Genomic DNA, 20,077 nt, shown 5'->3' with positions numbered 1-20,077 from the left:
ATTTTAGCCTATAAGTAATACATGCTCAGTTGACCCTAAAGGTATGTTAAAATTCTTGCTCTGCTTTAAAGAAATGACACTAAAGTGCAGACGAGGTATCAGAAGGGTGACTTTCAACAATTCTTCTATCACTATATCAATACATAAAGAAATAGTATGTGTAAGGAGGTAGTCTGGCACCACATCAAAAAACTGACAAGTGAATGGACATTTATGTGTGTAAAAATAGCTGAGACACACAAGAATTTTTAAATCATTCTCCATTTCACTATTTCTGAGGCCAGAAAAACGTCCAATCAACCATTTAAGTTAGAGTGCTCCTGAACTATTATATACCCTCTCAGGAAAAACTCTTCTTTCAGTATAGGCCTCCATTCCTGTAAATAAAATTCCAAGGAAAACTATAGCTTACAGTAAAAAATAAGCAAATCCCCCCAAAAGCAAGTCATTATAAGCAAGAATTTACAGAAACAAAGGATAAAAATACCAGAGACTGTAATAGAAGGATTATGTTTAATATACTTAGAGTATTTAAAAATCTTTTAAAATATTTAAGAAAACAAACTGTAAAAAATGATCATGAAAATAGCAAAAGGCACTTGGGCTTCTTCCATGACTTAGCAATCATGAACTGGGCTGCAATAAACATTCTGGTACAGATGTCTTCGTTATATTGTGATTTTTGTTCTTCTGGGTATAAACCTAGTAAAGGAATTATAGGATCGACCCACGAATGGACTAGCAAATTGTGGTACATGTATACCATGGAATATTATGCAGCCTTAAAGAAAGATGGAGACTTTACCTCTTTCATGTTTACATGGAAGGAGCTGGAACATATTCTTCTTAGCAAAGTATCTCAGGAATGGAAGAAAAAGTATCCAATGTACTCAGCCCTACTATGAAGCTAATTTATAGCTTTCACATGAAGGCTATAACCCAACTCTAGCAGAAGAATATGGGGAAAGGGCCAAAGAAGGAGAAGGGACGGGGAAGGTTAGGGTGGAGGGAGGGTAATGGGTGGGGCCACACCTACGGTGCATCTTAGAATGGGTGCAGGCGAAACTCACTAAATGCAGAATACAAATGTCTACATACAATAACTAAGAAAATGCCACGAAGGCTACGTTAAACAGTTTGATGAGAATATTTCAGATTGTATATGAAACCAGCACATTGTATCCCTTGATTGCACAAATGTACACAGCTATGATTTAACTATTAAAAATAAAGAAAGAAAGAAGCAAAGACAGAAACAATCCTAGGAATCATTGATGATTCATGTTAATTAAATTGAAAATAAAACATCTTAAAAATATTAATATAAGTAATAATAAAAATAAAAATTACCTTATAAAATTAAAAAAAAGAAAATTTGCAAAAGGAAAAAAGAGAAACTTTGGAAAATAAAAGTTGTTCAGAATATAAGAGACAAATAGATGGACTATATGAAAATACAGGTACCATGAGGACTAAATGAAAAGGTCTGAGACACATCTAATAAACATGTTAAAGGAGGTGAAAGAGAGACTGTAATAAAGGCTGTATGTAAAGAAATAATATGTGAGAGGTTCCCAAAAATCCACAGATTTAATAAACCCAAATAATTTCAATCAGAATTTTGAAAAAAAAATTCAGAAAGCCCAAAGCACAGTGAAAATACCAAAGACAAAGAGAAAGCCTTAATAGTATACAAAGAGAAAAGACAGAACATATTCATAAGGGACAGCTGTTAGACTGCTGACCTCTCATCCAGAAAGAGCCAGAAGACAACAGAATAATATCAAGTTTGTGAGAGAAAAATAACTGCCAACGTGGAATTTTATACTCAGCAAAAATGTCCTTCAAGAAAAAAGTTAAAATAGTTATTTAAAAAAAAATGTGAGTTTGTTACTACCAGACCATCACTACATTAAATTCTAAAGAATGTGCCCCCTGCAGGATAAAACTGATTTTAGCTGGAAGATATGAGATGTAAAAAGACATAAATGAAGAACACATAAAGTAGATAAATCTGAACACTGAATACATTAAACAATAATAATATCAAATGGAGTTTAAAAGAAAAAAGAAAAAGAGGATCAGTCACAACAACATATAAGTTGGAAAAAAAAAAAAACATATAAGTTGGAGGAGAGATAGGGAATAAAATTAAAAGCCCCTACAGTGTTTAGAAAGAGGATAACAATTTTAACTTTAGACACTGATAAGTTAAACATGCATTCTGTAATTTCTAGTGTAACTACCAAAGAACAGGAACATAGTATCACCACCCCTTGCCCCCCAAAAAAAAATCTAATGAGAAAAAAATACCGAAAACAATACAAAGGAAGGCCAGAGAAAAAGGATGGGACAAGAAAACACACGCACACAGATGGCAGGAAATATGACAATATATTCAAATATAGCAATAAATTATAATAAATATAAATGGACTAAAGTGAAGTCACCACTGATCATAGTCTTCCTAAATAAATGGGATCTAGAAAGGCTATCTGGCATTTTTAAGGAACTTATAAGAGATAAGAGACGATTTTTCAAAAGACATTTTTTCAAAACTTCATCCTACCTTCCCTAACATCCACAACCATTTGCATACTTACTGATAACTGCAGAAAACCCGCAGAAGGTCTTCAGTACGAAATTCTTGGGGGAAGTCATAAATTTCAATGACATGTGGGAATTCACAGTCACTGAGGTCAATATCAGGGACGTCATGGTTGTAATAATCAAATCTAGGTTCCTGGATGTTTTCTCTGTTCTTTATATTCCCTGATAACTAGGAAGGAAGAAACACATAGTTATTGTTACGTCAAATCTGGACGTTATAAATATTATTCCATATATAAACAATCCTCTGTCTCGAAGCACCCATTCCTTGACCTTTGTTTGCATTGTCACTATATAAATTCTGTTCATGGAGATAACTGTTCACCCAATTTGTATTATACAAATAGAATACTTGAAAAGGTGTTGAAATTTCAGCAGACAGGCCATGTATGAAACTTGACTTGCAGCTACCAACCAGCACATATGAGGAAAAAATAGACTTATTAATACAGTGAGTTACAAATGGCACGTCATGGAAACTGAATCTCAGATAATAGCTGAAGAGATGAATTAATATAATTTGCTTTAACTGACTTACTAATCAGACTCATATCATAATTTCCTTTCTGGAAGTGAACAAAAACAAGCAAAATGTCAACAAAAATCAAAAAACTTTTTTTGTTGACCGTATTAAAGGGTGTGGTGATAATAAGAAAGGAATTTTTTAAGACAAATGTAAAGTGGAACAAGTAATTATATTTAATGTCCCTACCATGACAGCTATCTTAAAGAATTCCCATATGGTAGGCTAGTGAAGATAAAGGAAGTAATAAAAAATACTTAAAATTCTAACATCCTATAAAAAAGCCGAAGGCTACTAACAACTTCACACTGGAAGCAGGAGAAAGGAAAGACGAAAGTGGGAAGTAGCAGCAAAACTATGACCATAATTTGTCATTCACTAGTTATAAAACCTAGAAGCTACGACTGACCACTCAGAGCCACCACATCCTTACAGTATCTTTCTCTTTCCCTTTGTGTTAAATCAAAAGTCCAACTAGATCCCTTTGAATTTTCCCTCTTTTATAATATGCCTCTTTCCCCATGAAATGAGGAAAATGAGAATCTGCAATGCCAACACCAAGGCTGTATCTTCTTAAAGAAATAAAAAACGGATTTAAGAGTTTTAGTGAGAAGAAGGTGACTTATGTAACATCAATAAAAATTTTATTTATTCCTGGGCTTTTCTCCTTTTCTCCACTAAGCCTCAGTTTTACATCTAAAAAAATGGAAATAATAATACCTATACCTAATAGACAGATGTGTGAATTAAACAAGATGATGTATCAAGCACTTGGCACATAAACATTCAATAAATTCAATCTACTTTAAACAAATTTTAACTGAGTGCCAGATCTACTACATGCCAAGCACCATTATCAGTTTTACTCTGCTTAGAATGTGGAAAGCAGGAAGAGAATGTTCCTCTCATATAACAAGAGAAAAGACTAGCTGATCTATAAAATCTTAACTTTTCTTGAGTTCACCAGAAAGCTGAGTTTGCAGTACAACCACAGGGACTAAAATCCATAGGATGACAAAAAGAAATGGAATACATTAACTGTTTCATCTTTGGCAGACCACCATAAGAAGGGACTACCAAACAAAATGGCATGAAAATATCAGCTAAACTTTCAACAGATTCTTAAAAGTCTAGAGTAGGCTAATGTTGAATAAATTGGGAGTCCCAAAGTCAAGGAGTCTGCAATAATTTGCGAGTCAATCAATAAGTTGATTGACTGGTAAGTGCCACACTGTTTTGATCGTTGTAGCTTTATAGTAAGATTTGAAATCATGAAGTTTGAGCCCCTGAATGTTATAGTTTTCATGGTGTTAAGCTTTACATTTCTTCTTTTAAATTCATTCCTAAATATTTTATTCTTTTTTTTTTTCCTTTTTGCAGTTTTTGGCTGGGGTTGGGTTTGAACCCGCCACCTCCAATATGGGGCCGGTGCCCTATTTCTTTGAGCCACAGGGACCACCCAATATTTTATTCTTTTTGATGCTATTATGAACGAAATTGTTTCATTTTGTGATTGCTGGTGTCTGCTTCTTTAGTTACTTTGCAAAAACCAAAACAGAACAAAGAACTATGTGTTTGTAAATGTAAAAACTGGGGCTGTTTGATACACAATGCAAACTATAAAATATTTTAGAAATATAAATTCTAGGAACTGATTATAAAAGGAAGGAAAAGAAAGGATGGTGTAGTAAGAAAATCTGATTATGCTTCCTTGCTCTAACCTGATCAGCTCAATTGGACTTATACACTTGTATCTCATTTCTGTGGTAATTAGTAATCATTTTGGCTAAGACTAATTAAAAACAAAGTATTAATAATAGCAAAAAACATAATTCTCATTCTACACTTCATGGAACAAATAAAGCCTACAAGTTACATACTTCTTGCCAGTTTTTCCTATAATACACATACTCCACTTATTATCAGAGATTCCAACTTTTTAGTTCCTCATGATATTGGTATTGCTGGGAGCAGTTTACATTTCTATGTCTTCTTATGAAAGTAGGTGGCCATATTGCTAATTGCACTTTCTCTCCTGGGAATCTTAGAAAAACATACAAGGAAACTGGACAGAAGGAAAGAAAATGTGGCATAAAAATGGGAAATGTCAAAGAGAGGACAATATGGTATGAAGATGGAAGTGAGAATCACAGCAATACTATGAATGGGAATGGCAAAGTAGGACCACTGACATAGAGGGATTAGACACAGTGGTATGGAGAGCTGTTAGGAAAAGCTCTCAAATCTGATATATTGATCACGTAGATACCTTTGCAGTAGAACTGATTGTTCAGTACAGTAGCTCTGCTATGTGGCTATGGAAGACCTGAAATGCGGCTAGCCCAAATCTAGATGCTGTAAGTATAAAATATACCTAAGATTTAGAGACTTGACACACACACAAAAAAATATATATATATATTCAAAATATATCTCATTAATTTCTTAAATTGGTTACATGTTGAAAGGATATTTTGAACATATTAAAATATATTATTAATTTAAACTTTCTTTTTAATTTCTAGAATTACTAGAAAATTCAAAAATTATACATATGGCTTACGTTTATAACTTACATTATATTCTATTATAGAGTCTACTGGGGCGATATTTCCTATACAGTGTGAAATTTTCATATTGTAAGACTCACATATATATTTTTGTCTTTTTTAATCACTAATAATTCTCTGGAAGAGCAAAAAAAGGGGAAAAGTTTAGAATTTAATTCTATATGATCTATCCACTGTAGACTAAGGGAAAGGTTGCAAATGACTTGAGAATAAATCATTTTGAATTATGAAGCACAACACTGTAGGCTTTTTACCAGTGGTCTGTCTTGCTATTTATAAACCATAAATGAAATCTAAGCATTCCTTCATAAGCATAACTAGTTTCCACAAAACTACTCAACTAAATTAACTTCCCAAAATAGAAGGTTTTAAGACTCTTACAACTTAGTAAGTAGCCTGGTCTTGAAAACAAGTCTACAAAATATTGCCTGACTTACTACTATGCTATGATTGCCTGATGCCTATTTGCAGAGGGGGAAAAAAAGATGAGGGGGACAGCACAATGTCAACAAGGCACAGATCATTTAGCTTTTTATTTTCTGTTTAATCCTTAGTTCTTCTATATCAAAAGGATAATCAAACTATTTTGAAGTCACATGCCACTTATTTCCTACAGACAAAAAATAAAAACATGCTACATTAGTCCCCTTGCCCATTGTAGCTGGTAGCCACACAAATTATCAGGGAGAGTGTAAGGAATGATCTGCCTTCCTGCCATCATCAGTGCCATAGCACGCACCTGGAAGACTGAGACCAAGTCTCACCAGCCTGCTGCCACCACCACTGCCACCAGAACTGAGTACACTGTCAAGGGTCTGGGGATCAACTCACCCTGACCACTGGTACCTACATGCATCATTTGGGGTACGGTTGGAGGATGCCAACAGGTCTGTCTGTCCTGCCTACAGTCATTGTTTGTGAATATTGTCCAACAGCCTGGGAACTGGCTCACCCCCCTTACCACCACAGGCACCCACACACACCTTCTAGTGACCAAAGGGACAGGCCTGCTCTCCCCACCATCAACACCGACCACCGCCCCAGCATGCTATCTAGGGGCCTGGAAATCAACCCACTGTACCCATGCACACCATTTGATGGCCTGAGGACAAGTCTTCCCTGCCGCCACCACCAGTGCCCAGGCACACTGTCCAGGGACCCAGGGATGGGCCAATGTGGACCTGCTACCTTCAGAATCTGAATATACTGACTAGAGGCCCAAGGACCAACACACCCAGATCCCATCACCACTGGTGCCCAAGGATTGGCCCACCTAGCACCCTCTTCCCCACCAAAGCTTCACCATAGCATAGCCTCTACTAATAGCCTAAACCACTGAGGACCTCACAGATATCACTGATACCACTAACACTGACTACAAAGATTTCATACAGAGACTATACTACTGCAACTACCCATGATCAAAACCAAAGGGGCCTACTCAACTGATACTACAGAAACATCTATAGAAAAGTCTTTCCCTAAAATTGGAAAGTCAATCCATAAAATTAGAAAAAGTGACTGTTACACCAGATGTGTAGATATCAACATAAGAACACAAGAAATATGAGAAAGCGAGGACATGGAACAAAGGAACACAACAATTCTCCACCAACAGATTCCAATGAAAAAGAAAGCTATGAAATGCCTGTAAAGAATTCATAATAATGATACAAAATAATTTAAATATGGAAATCATGAAAATAATCCATGGCCTCAATGAAAAATTCAACAAAGAGATGGTGATCATAAAACAGAACCAAGCCACTTAAATGCCCACCAACCCAGGAATGGATTAACAAGTTATAGTATATGTATACCATGGAATACTATTCAGCCTTTAAAATATGGAGACTTTACATCTTTTATATTAACCTGGATAGAGCTGTAACACCTTCTTAGTAAAGTATCACAAGAATAAAGCAAGAATCCAACATACTTGATTCTAATATGAAGCCTGTGGATAATCTAATGCATACCCTCATAAGAGAAAAAAATCAAATCAAACTGGCGGGCAGGGAAATGAGGAAGTGAGGAGAGGGGAGCAGGGAGGGGGATAGGGGATATGGTGTATGGCACACCTGTTGGGAAGAGACACAATTGAAAGAGGGACTTTGCCGAAAAAATGCAATCAGTGTAACTTAATTCTTTGTACCATCAATGAACCTGAAAATGATAGAAAAAAAAGAACCCATCCTAGTACTGAAGAATTCAATGAATGAAACAAAAAATATGATCAAGAGCTTCAACAAGAGACTAGCTCAAACAGAAGAATTTCTGAACTTCAAGACAGGTCTTTTTAAATAACCTAATCAGGCTAAAAAGAATTAAAAAAGAAGAAATATGGTATGCCATAAAGCAACCAAGTGTCAAATTTTTAAGAGTTCCAAAAAAGAAGAGATGGCTAAAGGCATAGAAAACCTAATTCATAATTGCTGAAATTTCCCAAGTCTTGAAAGAGATAAAGGCACCCAGATATAGGAAACTCAAATATCCCCAGATTCAACCCAAAAAGAGACATCTTCTTTAAGGCATATAAAGAAGATATGCCTTCTTTAAGGCATATATCTTATAAGGCATATAAGTCAAACTGTCAAAAATCAAAGTCTAAGGGAGAATCCTAACAGTAGCAATAGAAAAGCTTCAAGTCATATATAGGGGAATTTCCATCAGACCACTAAGGGACTTCCAATTTCTCAGGAGTAATTATACAGGCCAGGAGAGAAGGGGATAACATATTCAAAGTGCTGGGAGGGCGGGGGTGCTGTCAGCCAAAAATACTATACCCAACAAAGCTATCCTTCAAAAATGAAGGAGAAATAATGTCATTCCCAGACAAGCAAACACTGAAGGAATTCATTACTATTAGACTCATCCTACAAGAAAGGCTTAAAAGAGTCCTACATCTGGAAGAAAAAGGACGTATCTACCATCATGAAAACACACAAATGTATAAAACTTACTGATAAAACAGATACAAAAACTAGAAAGAGAAAAGTGTCAAATGTTGTCACTTTAGAAATTTGCAATCAAGCTCAGTGCTTGTAGCTCAGCAGTTAGGATGCCAGCCACATACACTGGAGCTGGCAGGTTCGAACCCAGCCCGGGCCTGCCAAACAACAATGACAACTATAATAATAATAATAATAATAATAAAATAGCCAGGCATTGTGGTGGGCACCTATAGTCTCAGCTACTTTGGAGGCTGAGGCAAAAGAATCACTTAAGCCTAAGATTTAGAGGTTGCTGTGAGTTGTCACACCATGGCACTCTACCAAGGGTGACATAGTGTCTTAAAAAATAAAAGAAAAAAAGAAAAATGAAATTGCAGTCATAAACAGTAAGGAAGAAAGGAACAAAAGACACACAGAACAAACAGAAAACAACCAAATGACAGGAATAAGTCCTCACCTATCAATAATAACCTTGAAGTAAATGGATTAAATTCCTCCCTAAAAGATATAGGAGGAATTAAAAAAAAAAAAACACGCAAAGGGAGGCAGAGCATGATGGCAGACGGGATGGATGTTTAGCCCATCTCTCCCAAGTCATCAGGTGAGAGGGAGGGGATTCTGGATCTTTTCCATGTGTGGACTATTGGTGTGGATAGACAGCTGGAGACGGGCAGCAAATTGGTGGGTTGCTGCTGTATTTGAGGTGTAATCCAAAACCACAGACTCTGCTGTAGAAATTTCCCCTGCAGGCCAGCGGCTGGCTGCCGGCAGCCGGCCCCTCCCCCACAGAGGACAGCAGTTCCCAGTGCAGGGAAACCTAGGTAATTGATGAAAATTTCCATGAACTGTGGATTCCTGATTGAAGTTTGGCAACCAGAAAGGGGTGGCCCTTGGAGCCAAAGGGGGCTAGGCAGCCCAATAGAAAATTAAAGGGAGGGGATCCATCCAGAAGACAGACATTTTGAATTGTCCGAAATGGCGAACACCTTCTCCCAGAACAACAGGAGTGATAAAATAGACTGGACCATTCCTGGCGGGGAATATTGATGTGAACTGGCAGTTCAGGGTGTGCGGGGAACTGGCGGGTTGCTGTACTCAAAGTGAGACTCTGAGCTGCAGAAACTGAGGAAAAAGTCTCTGCGCTGCAGCAGTGGGAGCCGGTCCCTCCCCCACAGCCGATTGCAGCTGCCAATTTGCAGGAGAACCTGGGAGCAGAATGGAAAGATTTGTGAAGCGTGGACAGGATCCTGCACTGAGTTTGGAGGTCGGATAGGGGTGCTGTCTGGAATAGAACAGCGGAGGTTAGGCAACAGTTAGGAAACAGACTTATATTGAGGCTCCAGAAATGGGATGGGCCAGGTAGGGTGGTTACCATGGTAACAATGTAAACTGTGAACGAGGTATAAGCCTGGGAACCACTCACAGCGCCACCTGGTGTCCAGAAAGTATATTGCCATAGAAATATATTCCTACAGAAGTTGACCCCTACATCATAGGATAGTTGTATATTTTATATATATACAAAAATAATATTTTCGTGGTTGGTGCCTTTTTCTTCCTCCTTTTTTTCATCCTTTTCTTGGAGGAGTTACTGTAAAAATTTTTTTATTTTTAATATTTTTTTCTTCCTTTTTAACTTTTTTATGAACACTACTTTTTTTTTCTTTCTGTGTTCCCCTTCTTCACTTCTTATGGTTTCTGAGTGTGCTTACATCAGATTTTTAGAGCTTTTTTTTTTCAATTATTTTACGATTATCATTATTTTTATTGTAGTCTTTTTTTTGTCTGTACGTCTGTTTCTGATTGTTCGTGCATCTGTGGGCTTGTGTGTCTGGTAGCCTTTTTACCTGTTTATTCGCTCATTTGGTTTCAATGTGTTTTGTATTTTGCTAAATCCTCAGGTTGGCTATTTTCCCTAACTCCAATTTTCACATTCAACAAGAACAAGGGGGAATGGGGGACGACGGCTGACTGGAGCCAGCTCTCAACAGAAACTCCAGTCCGGAGGCAGAGATAACGGCCAGAAAGAACCCAACAAAGCTTAAGGAGGGGAGCCGAGCTGAAAGATGTGATAAATAATTGCTCGTCCTCCCTGCTGAGGCAAGCTTCGACTCCAAAGAAGCTATTTTCAGGTACAGATCACATCCCAAAGAGGTTGTGTGACCATCCCCTCCCCGAAGAGAGTTGCTTGCTTACTGTGTGATCACTACTGGTGAGCGATAAACTGAAACTCTCCTTCCTCACCCCTCTGGAGGGAATTGCTGGAAGTTAGGACTCCTTCTCAAGAGAGCGCTTGCTGTGAGTCTAGGAACTCCTTTGTCTGGCAGGAAATTTGAACAAATATTTTCCTTGCCACCTTGAAACTCCAGTCTACCCTCCCCACTGGCCTGGCAGTCTAGAAGTCAAACTCCTCCAGAACCAGAACGTCTGCACTTCTTGGCTAGGACCAGGCATTGCATAGACAGAGGCAGTACAGCTGTGCTGTATCTGTAAATCCAGTAACTGTACAGAAAGACATAGAGGGAAAGGTGACTGACCTGGCCCCAAAAAAGTGTATCTCAGCAGCAGACAGAGGCTTGGGTTCCTGCACTGTGGGTAGAGGCTCAGAAACTGCTAAGGTGCACGAACCCAACTTCAGCATTAGTAAAGTGATCCTGCTGGGGTCTAGCTCTGGAGAGTCATCTCCTGAACTCTGTGGCCTGCCAGAGGGAACCACACCTCGCCCTATAGTGATACCAGAGCTGCAGAGCAGCGGCAACAAAGGTACAGTGGCTGAGGGAGAAATTCTTTTGCTGTCTGGATATCCTCAGGTTTGGACTGAACTCAGGTGGAACTTTCTTCAGGTGCCATTGAGCATCTGAGGCAGGCAGACCTCAGCTTCCCCTGCTGGATGGTGGCAGACTGTGATAACCACGAGGAAGAGGCAATGACCTTACTTTGACTCTGGCAAATGTGCTTAATGGACAGAACTGGGCCACAGAGACTGAGTTAACAGAGACTGCAGGTGGAACTACCAGAGACACGGGTGACCAGAGTCAGGTGGTGAATGACAAGCAAGGTAGGATAAGAGGCATCAACCCCCTGGCTCTAAACCTCCTACTGGACGAGACTTTCTGACCCCTCGGAGCACCAGAGGTGCTCAAATCACACTTGAGCTACCAGTAGACCGCTAATATCTAGTAAATGGAATCCTCTTGAACTCTCCAGCTAGAGAGTAGGGGCTGTCTGGGACAATTCGTTTGGAACTCTTCAACTGACAAATTACCTGAGGACCCTCCAAGGTGGAACCTCAGTTTTACCATAGTGGGAAGGTTTGATTATCCTCTTCCAGATATTACCATTGGAGAAAGGGATGTCCTAGTTGCTTTTATTTCTCCAAAGCTGAGACTGCAACCCAGAGTCACTGATTCACTAGGATTAGACAGAGATCAGCTGAATACAAGACAGAGCCACCTATCCCCCCACTACACCAACCAGGCCTCTAAAGTCACAGACTGTAGTACTGTACAGGTCCTTTGTAAAATTGTAGAGGAAAAGCTGCAGTCACCAGTCCCAGTTCCTAGGTGAAGGGCTGGTGAACCACAACCGCAGAAGTCTCTAGTCCAATTTCACCTTACCTGCTCATCTAGCTAAACACTGAAAAACAATCATGGGGTGGAATCAGTGGAAAAACTGTGGCAACATGAATAACCAGAACAGTTCAACTTCCCCAAGAAATGACAAACCAGCCAAACCAGAGGATCTCATTCACAAACAGATAGCTGAGATGTGTGAAATCGAATTTAGAATTTGGATTGCAAACAAGATCAACAGAATGGAAGTAAAGATGGAGTTAGAAATTGTAGAATTAATTCACAATATGTCTCAAGAATTCAATGAATTCAAAGACAAAATCACCAAAGATTTAGACACATTGAGAAAAGAAGTTGCAGCCTTACATGATATGAGAAATACAGTAGAATCCCTCAGTAACAGAATGGAACACACAGAAGAAAGGATTTCCGACATGCAAGACAAAGCTTTTGAACAATCCCAAATGTTCAAAGAGGAAGAAAATGGAGAGCAAAAACAGATCATTCTCTCAGAGAGCTCTGGGATAATTAAAAAAAAAAAAAAAAAAACTAGTATTCGCCTTATAGGGATCCCTAAAGGCGACAAAGTAGTTTCACAAGGCACAGAGGCTCTTCTTCATGAGATTATGAAAGAGAACTTTCCAGACATGCCAAGAGATCCTGAAATCCAGATAGCAGATAGTCTCAGAACCTCAGCACGACTCAACCTGAATAAGACATCCCCCAGGCACATCATAATTAACTTCACTAAAGTTAATACGAAGAAGAAAATACTGAAAGCAGCCAGACATAAAAAAAAAAAACAAACAACCATAACCTACAAGGGGAAGAATATTAGAATGACTGCAGATCTCTCTGCTGAAACCTTTCAAGCTAAAAGAGGGTGGTCATCGACTTTTAATCTCCTAAAACAAAATAACTTTCAACCCAGGATCCTGTATACAGCTAAACTGAGTTTCACTTACGATGGAGAAGTGAAATACCTTAATGACATTCACATGTTGAAGAAATTTGCCATAACTAAACCAGCTTTCCAGGATATCCTCCATAATGACCAGTGCAACTCTCCACCTCAAAAGTAAACTCACTCTGAAACTACTGATTCAAATTCCAACTTCCACAGTGGCGAAAGAATTAAAAATGTCTACTGGACTTTCGAAAAACTCGATACCCAAAATTATACCAGGCCTATCAATATTCTCAATTAATGTGAATGGATTATATTGTCCTCTAAAGAGGCACAGGTTGGCTGACTGGATACAAAAACTCAGGCCAGATATCTGCTGCATACAAGAATCTCATCTTACCTTAAAAGATAAATATAGACTCAGGGTGAATGGATGGTCATCTACCCTGTTTTCCTGAAAATAAGACAGTGTCTTATATTAATTTTTGCTCCCAAAGATGCGCTAGGTCTTATTTTCAGGGCATGTCTTGCTTTTCCATGAAGAAGAATACGGTACACATTTATTGTTAAAGGAAATTTATCACCTGTATATGGTAGGGTAGTTGTCAACACAAACCAAACTGAATCCTACCTTCAGTAATCATGAGGGCGGCTGCGAGCATCAGGCAGTGTCACCAGAGACAGACCAGCACTCACCACCTTCGCTGCATCTCCTCTGCTCTGATCCTCCTTGTTCTTCTACACACATCTACAAAAGTCTCCTCCTCTCTCCCGCCCTGCGCTCACCACTCACTCCGACCTCTGCTCCGCCCCCACACAGCAGTGACGTCAGACTCCGCATAAGGTCACTGGTTGCTAGACACCAGTCAGGGCGGCCCTAGCAACCAGATTACGGTAAATTAATTTTCATTCCGAGACAGAGTCTGGGGGGCCTTATTTTCGGGGGATGCCTTATATTTCACCCAGAAGGAAACCTGTAAGTAGGTCTTATTTTTGGAGATGTTTTATTTTCGGGGAAATACGGTATATTCCAGGCAAATGGAAAACAGAAATCAGCAGGTGTTGCAAGTTTATTTGCAGATACAAAAGGCTTTAAACCAACAAAAGTAAGGAAAGATAAGGAGAGTCACTACTTATTTGTTAAGGTTAAGACTCAGTATGATGAGATTTCAATTATTAATATTTATGCACCCAACGAAAATATACCTCAATTTATAAGAGAAACTCTAACGGACATGAGCAACTTGATTTCCTCCAGCTCCATAGTAGTCGGAGATTTTAATATCCCTTTAGTGGTGTTGAACAGATCCTCCAAGAAGAAGCTAAGCAAAGAAATTTTAGATTTAAACTTAACCATCCAACAATTGGATTTAACAGACATTTACAGAACATTTCATCCTAACAAAACTGAATATACAGTCTTCTCATCAGCTCATGGAACATACTCCAAAATCAATCACCTCTTAGGGTACAAATCTAACCTCAGCAAATTTAAAGGCATAGAAATTATTCCTTGCATCTTTTCAGACCATCATGGAATAAAAGTGGAATTCAGTAACAACAAGAACCTGCATACTCATATAAAAACATGGAAACTAAATAACCTCAGGCTGAATGATAGCTGGGTCATAGACGAGATTAAGAAGGAAATAAACAAATTTTTGGAACAAAATGACAATGAAAACACGAATTATCAGAACCTCTGGGATACTGCAAAGGCAGTCCTAAGAGGGAAATTTATAGCACTGCAAGCCTTCCTCAAGAGAACGGAAAGATAGGAAGTTAACAACTTAACAGGACATCTGAAGCAAATGGAAAAGGAAGAACATCCCAATCCCAAATCCAGCAGAGCAAAAGAAACAACCAAAATTAGAGCAGAATTAAATGAAATTGAAAACAAAATAATTATACAACAGATCAATAAATCAAAAAGTTGGTTTTTTGTAAAGGTCAATAAAATAAATAAACCTTTAGCTAACCTAACCAGTAAAAAAAAAAGTAAAATCTTCAATTTCATCAAACAGAAACGACAAAGACGAGATAACCAGACTCCTCAGAAATTAAAAAAATCCTTAATGAATACTACAAGAAACTTTATTCTCAGAAATACGAAAATCTGAAGGAAATCGACGAATACTTGGAAGCACGCCACCTCCCAAGACTTAGCCAGAATGAGGTGGAAATATTGAACAGGCCTATATCAAGTTCTGAAATAGCATCAACTATACAAAAATCACCCTAAAAAGAAGAGCCAAGGACCAGATGGCTTCACATCAGAATTCTACCAAACTTTTAAAGAGGAACTAGTACCTATATTACTCAACCTTTTCCAAAATATAGAAAAAGAAGGAATACTACCCAACACATTCTACGAAGCAGACATCACCTTGATCCCCAAACCAGGAAAAGACCCAACAAGAAAATAAAATTATAGACCAATATCACTAATGAATATTAATGCAAAAATATTCAACAAGATCCTAGCAAACAGAATTCAGCAACACACCCAAAAATTATACACCACGACCAAGTGGGTTTTATCCCAAGGTCTCAAGGCTGGTTCAATATATGTAAATCTATAAATGTAATTCAGCACATAAATAAATTAAAGAACAAAGACCATATGATTCTGTCAATTGATGCAGAAAAAGATTTCAATAATATCCAACATCCCTTCATGATCAGAACACTTAAGAAAATGAGTATAGAAGGGACAATGCTTAATTTATTTATTTTTTTATTTTTTGCAGTTTTTGGCAAGGGCCGGGTTTGAACCTGCCACCTCTGGTATATGGGGCCAGCACCCTACTCCTTGAGCCACAGGTGCTGCTCCCAAGAAGGGACATTTCTTAAACTAATAGAGAATATCTACCACAAACCTACAGCCAATATCATATTAAATGGAGTTAAATTGAAATCATTTTCACTCAGATCAGGAACCAGGTAAGGTTGCCCATTGTCTCCACTGCTCTTTAACATTGTAATGGAAGTTTTAGCCATCGCAATTAGGGAAGAAAAGGTGGTCAAGGGTATCCATATAGGGTCAAAAGAGATCAAACTTTCACTCTTTGCAGATGATATGATTGTATATCTGGAAAACACAAGGGATTCTACTATAAAACTCTTAGAGGTGATCAAGGAATACAGCAATGTCTCGGGGTACAAAATCAACACCCATAAATATGTAGCCTTTATGTCAACCAACAACAGCCAAGCTGAAAAAACAATCAAGGACTCTATTCCATTTACAGTAGCACCAAAAAAGATGAACTATTTGGGAGTTTATCTGACAAAGGACATGAAAGATCTCTATAAAGAGAACAGTGAAACTCTAAGAAAAGAAATAGTTGAAGATGTTAACAAATGGAAAAACATACCACGCTCATGGAGGGGAAAAAAAAATCAACATTGTCCAAATGTCTATACTACCCAAACCAATATACAATTTATTGCAATCCCTATTAAAGCTCCATTGTCATACTTTAAAGATCTCAAGAAAATAATACATCATTTTATATGGAGTCAGAAAAAACCTCGAATAGCCAAGACATTACTCAGAAACAAAAACAAAGCAGGAGAATTATGCTACCAGACCTCAGACTATACTATAAATCAATAATGATCAAAACAGCACGGTACTGGCACAAAAACAGAGAGGTAGATGTCTGAAACAGAATAGAGAACCAAGGGATGAACCCAGTTACCTACCATTATTTGATCTTTGACAAGCCAATTAAAAACATTCAATGGGGAAAAGATTCCCTATTTAACAAATGGTGCTGGGTGAACTGGCTGGCAACCTGCAGAAGACTGAAACTGGACCCACACCTTTCACCTTTAACTAAGATAGACTCTCACTGAATTAAAGATTTATACTTAAGACATGAATCTATAAAAATACTAGAAGAAAGCACAGGGAAAACTCTTGAAGGAATTGCCCTGGGCAAATATTTTGAGGAGGACCCCTGGGCAATTGAAGCAGCATCAAAAATACACTACTGGGACCTGATGAAACTAAAAAGCTTCTGCACAGCCAAGAACACAGTAAATAAAGCAAGCAGACAGCCCCCAGAATGGGAGAAGATATTTGCAGGGTATGTCTCCAACAAAGGTTTAATAACCAGAATCCACAGTGAACTCAAACATATTAGCAAGAAAAGAACAAATGATCCCATCTTAGGCTGGGCAAGGGACTTGAAGAGAAACTTCTCCGAAGAAGACAGGTACACGGCCTACAGACACATGAAAAAATGCTCATCATCCTTAATCATCAGAGAAATGCAAATCAAAACTACTTTGAGATATCATCTAACTCCAGTAAGATTAGCCTGCATCACAAAATCCCAAAACTAGAGATGTTGGCATGGATGTGGAGAAAAGGGAACACTTCTACACTGCTGGTGGGAATGCAAACTAATATGTTCCTTTTGGAAAGATGTTTGGAGAATACTTAGAGGTCTAAAATTAGAACTGCCATTCGATCCAATAATTCCTCTACTAGGTATATATCCAGAAGACCAAAAATCACATTATGACAAAGATATTTGTATCAGAATGTTTATTGCAGCCCAATTCATAATTGCTAAGTCATGGAAAAAACCCAAGTGCCCATCGACTCATGAATGGATTACTAAATTGTGGTATTTGTGCACCAAGGAATATTATGCAGCTGTAAAGAAAGATGGAGACTATACCTCTTTCATGTTTACATGGATGGAGCTGGAAAATATTCTTCTTAGCAAGGTACCCAAAGAATGGAAGAAAAAGTACCCAATGTACTCGGCCCTAATATGAAACTAATTTATAGCTTTCATATGAAGGCTATAATCCAATCTCAGTACAAGAATATGGGGAAGGGGGCAAGGGAGGGGAAGGAGGGGGAGGAAAGGTGGAGGGAGGGTAAGTGGTGGGGCCACAACTACGGTGCATCTTGGAAGGGTGCAGGTGAAGTTTACTAAGTGTAGAGTGTAAGGGTTTGAACACAATAATTAAGAAGATGCCACAAAGGCTATGTTAACCAGTTCATTGAAAATATTTCAAACTGTATATGGAACCACCACATTGTAACTCATGATTGTGTTATGTATACAGCTATGATTTAATTAAAAAAAAAAAAAATAAAAACCCATGCACAACTATAGGCTGCCTACAAGAAACTCACTTGACCTGTGAAGGCAAATACAGAATGAAAATGAAGGGATGAAAAAAAGATACTGCATCCAAACAGAAACCAAAAGTGAGCAGGAATAGCTCCATTTACTATCAGATAAAACAGACTTTAAGCCAAAAACTGTAAAAAGAATTAAAGTAAAGCATTATATTATAACAGAGGGATCAATTCAGCAAGAGAATATAATGATTCTAAATATATAGGCACCCAACATTGGAGCACCCAGATATATAGGGTGGACATAAAGTTCATGTGCGATTAAAATAGTAAACTAATTTAAATTGCACATGAACTTTACGTCTACCCTATATAAAGCAAATATGATTAGATCTAAAGGGAGGAATAGACTCTGATATAATAATAGGTGGGGGAGGCGGAGCAAGATGGCAGACGAGTAACAGCTTCCTTGCATCTGGGCACCGTGAGTCTGGGGAGATAGGACTCCAGGCATCTCTGGCTGGTGGGAACTGCCTATCATCACTCCTATGAGGATACAGGGAGTCAGCGAGAGACTTCTGGACCCCAAGAGGAGGACTAAAACAGTGGAAAACCGGCAAGTGGTCACGTGTGTTCAATCCGTCTAAACCCGCCCACAACTATAAGTTCAGTAGCAGCGAGACTGCAAACCAGAAAGGCCTTACCTGTGAACGGTTTTGATGTCCTTGGACTTGGCACTGAGTTGAACTGCCTTGGGAAGGCCTGAGCGGGAGTGCGGAGAACTTTGGCCGTTGTCTAGGGCCCCAGTTTGAGCCGCTGAGCCAGACGGAGCTAATAGTGTTTGGCAGTGGGCCACACGGATCCATTGTCAGTGATCTGCCCCGGCAAGCTCCGCCCTCAGGGTCGCAGAGCTAGAAAGTGGGAGCTGGTAACCCAGCAACCAAGTAGCCTAAGGGTGGGGTCTGAGCCGCCTTGCAGCCCTAACCCTCAGGGGCAGAGTGAGACCGGTTTTGGCACACTGGGTAAGTGGATAGCCACTTCAGCAGTGATTCCAGCGAGAAAGCTGGGAAAGCTTCTGCTCAGCAAGTTTACAAGTTCAAAGTGCCTTTTAAGTGGGCTGAAGAGAGATTTAGGGTGTCTACCTGCTGGGGTTTGAGAAATCAGCAGCCTCCAGTCGTATCAGAACTGTGACTAACATCTCATACCCCAGAAGACCACGTGTTGCCCAGACAATATTCAATAACATATACAAACTGCTTGGTTTTTGGTTGTGTATTTTTTTCTATTTTTTTGTTTGTTTATTTTGACGTTGCTGATGTTCTTTTGTTTTTTTAATTTCAATCTTTTCCATACAGATCCCTTTCTCTTTCTCAATTTTCCTAGTTTAATTATAATTTCCCATTGCTGCCTCTTTTAATAACTACAACTTCATTTTTGCTAGTGTTTCTACCGATATCATTTGGTTTTTCACCCAATTTTATCCCCGTAAAGTTTTCTGTTTGCTTGTTTTGGTTTGATTTATAGTATTTTTCTCTTTCCTCTCTACTTGGTGGAGGTGGGGTACTGTGTCTGATCAGGTTAGCAAAGAGCTGCTGACCTCAAGGAAACCACGCAACTGGGCACCCCCAGAAGGTGGGGTTTTTTAAGGTTGTGTCAAAGTACCCTACTGTACACCTATATTGCCCTGTCTCCCTCTTTCTGTGCCTCTCTTCTTTTTGTCAATATTCCTTATACCCACCCCCTCTCTTTTCTCTATCTTTCTTTTTTTATTATCACTCGGTCCTCCTTTCTTTCATCCCCTTTTTTTGCTCTTCAACCTTCTCACCCTTCTGGT

The 20,077-nt window shown here is 38.7% G+C and overlaps 1 protein-coding gene across 4 annotated transcripts in view; it reads right to left on the bottom strand.

The window, feature by feature from the left end:
* The window catches only part of R3HCC1L (R3H domain and coiled-coil containing 1 like), a 107,079-nt gene that overhangs the window by 14,558 nt on the left and 72,444 nt on the right, over positions 1–20,077 (bottom strand). For all 4 annotated transcript variants that reach the window (XM_053584620.1, XM_053584621.1, XM_053584622.1 and 1 more), the window contains one exon: positions 2,604–2,779. In XM_053584620.1, coding sequence (XP_053440595.1) covers positions 2,604–2,779 — 176 coding nt within the window. The remainder of the gene's footprint in view (positions 1–2,603; positions 2,780–20,077) is intronic.

Source organism: Nycticebus coucang, chromosome 3, assembly GCF_027406575.1.
Source record: "Nycticebus coucang isolate mNycCou1 chromosome 3, mNycCou1.pri, whole genome shotgun sequence".
Classification (NCBI taxonomy): domain Eukaryota; kingdom Metazoa; phylum Chordata; class Mammalia; order Primates; family Lorisidae; genus Nycticebus; species Nycticebus coucang.
The sequence above is the reverse complement of the archived record's forward strand: the minus strand, read 5'-3'. Positions and strand labels throughout refer to the sequence as shown.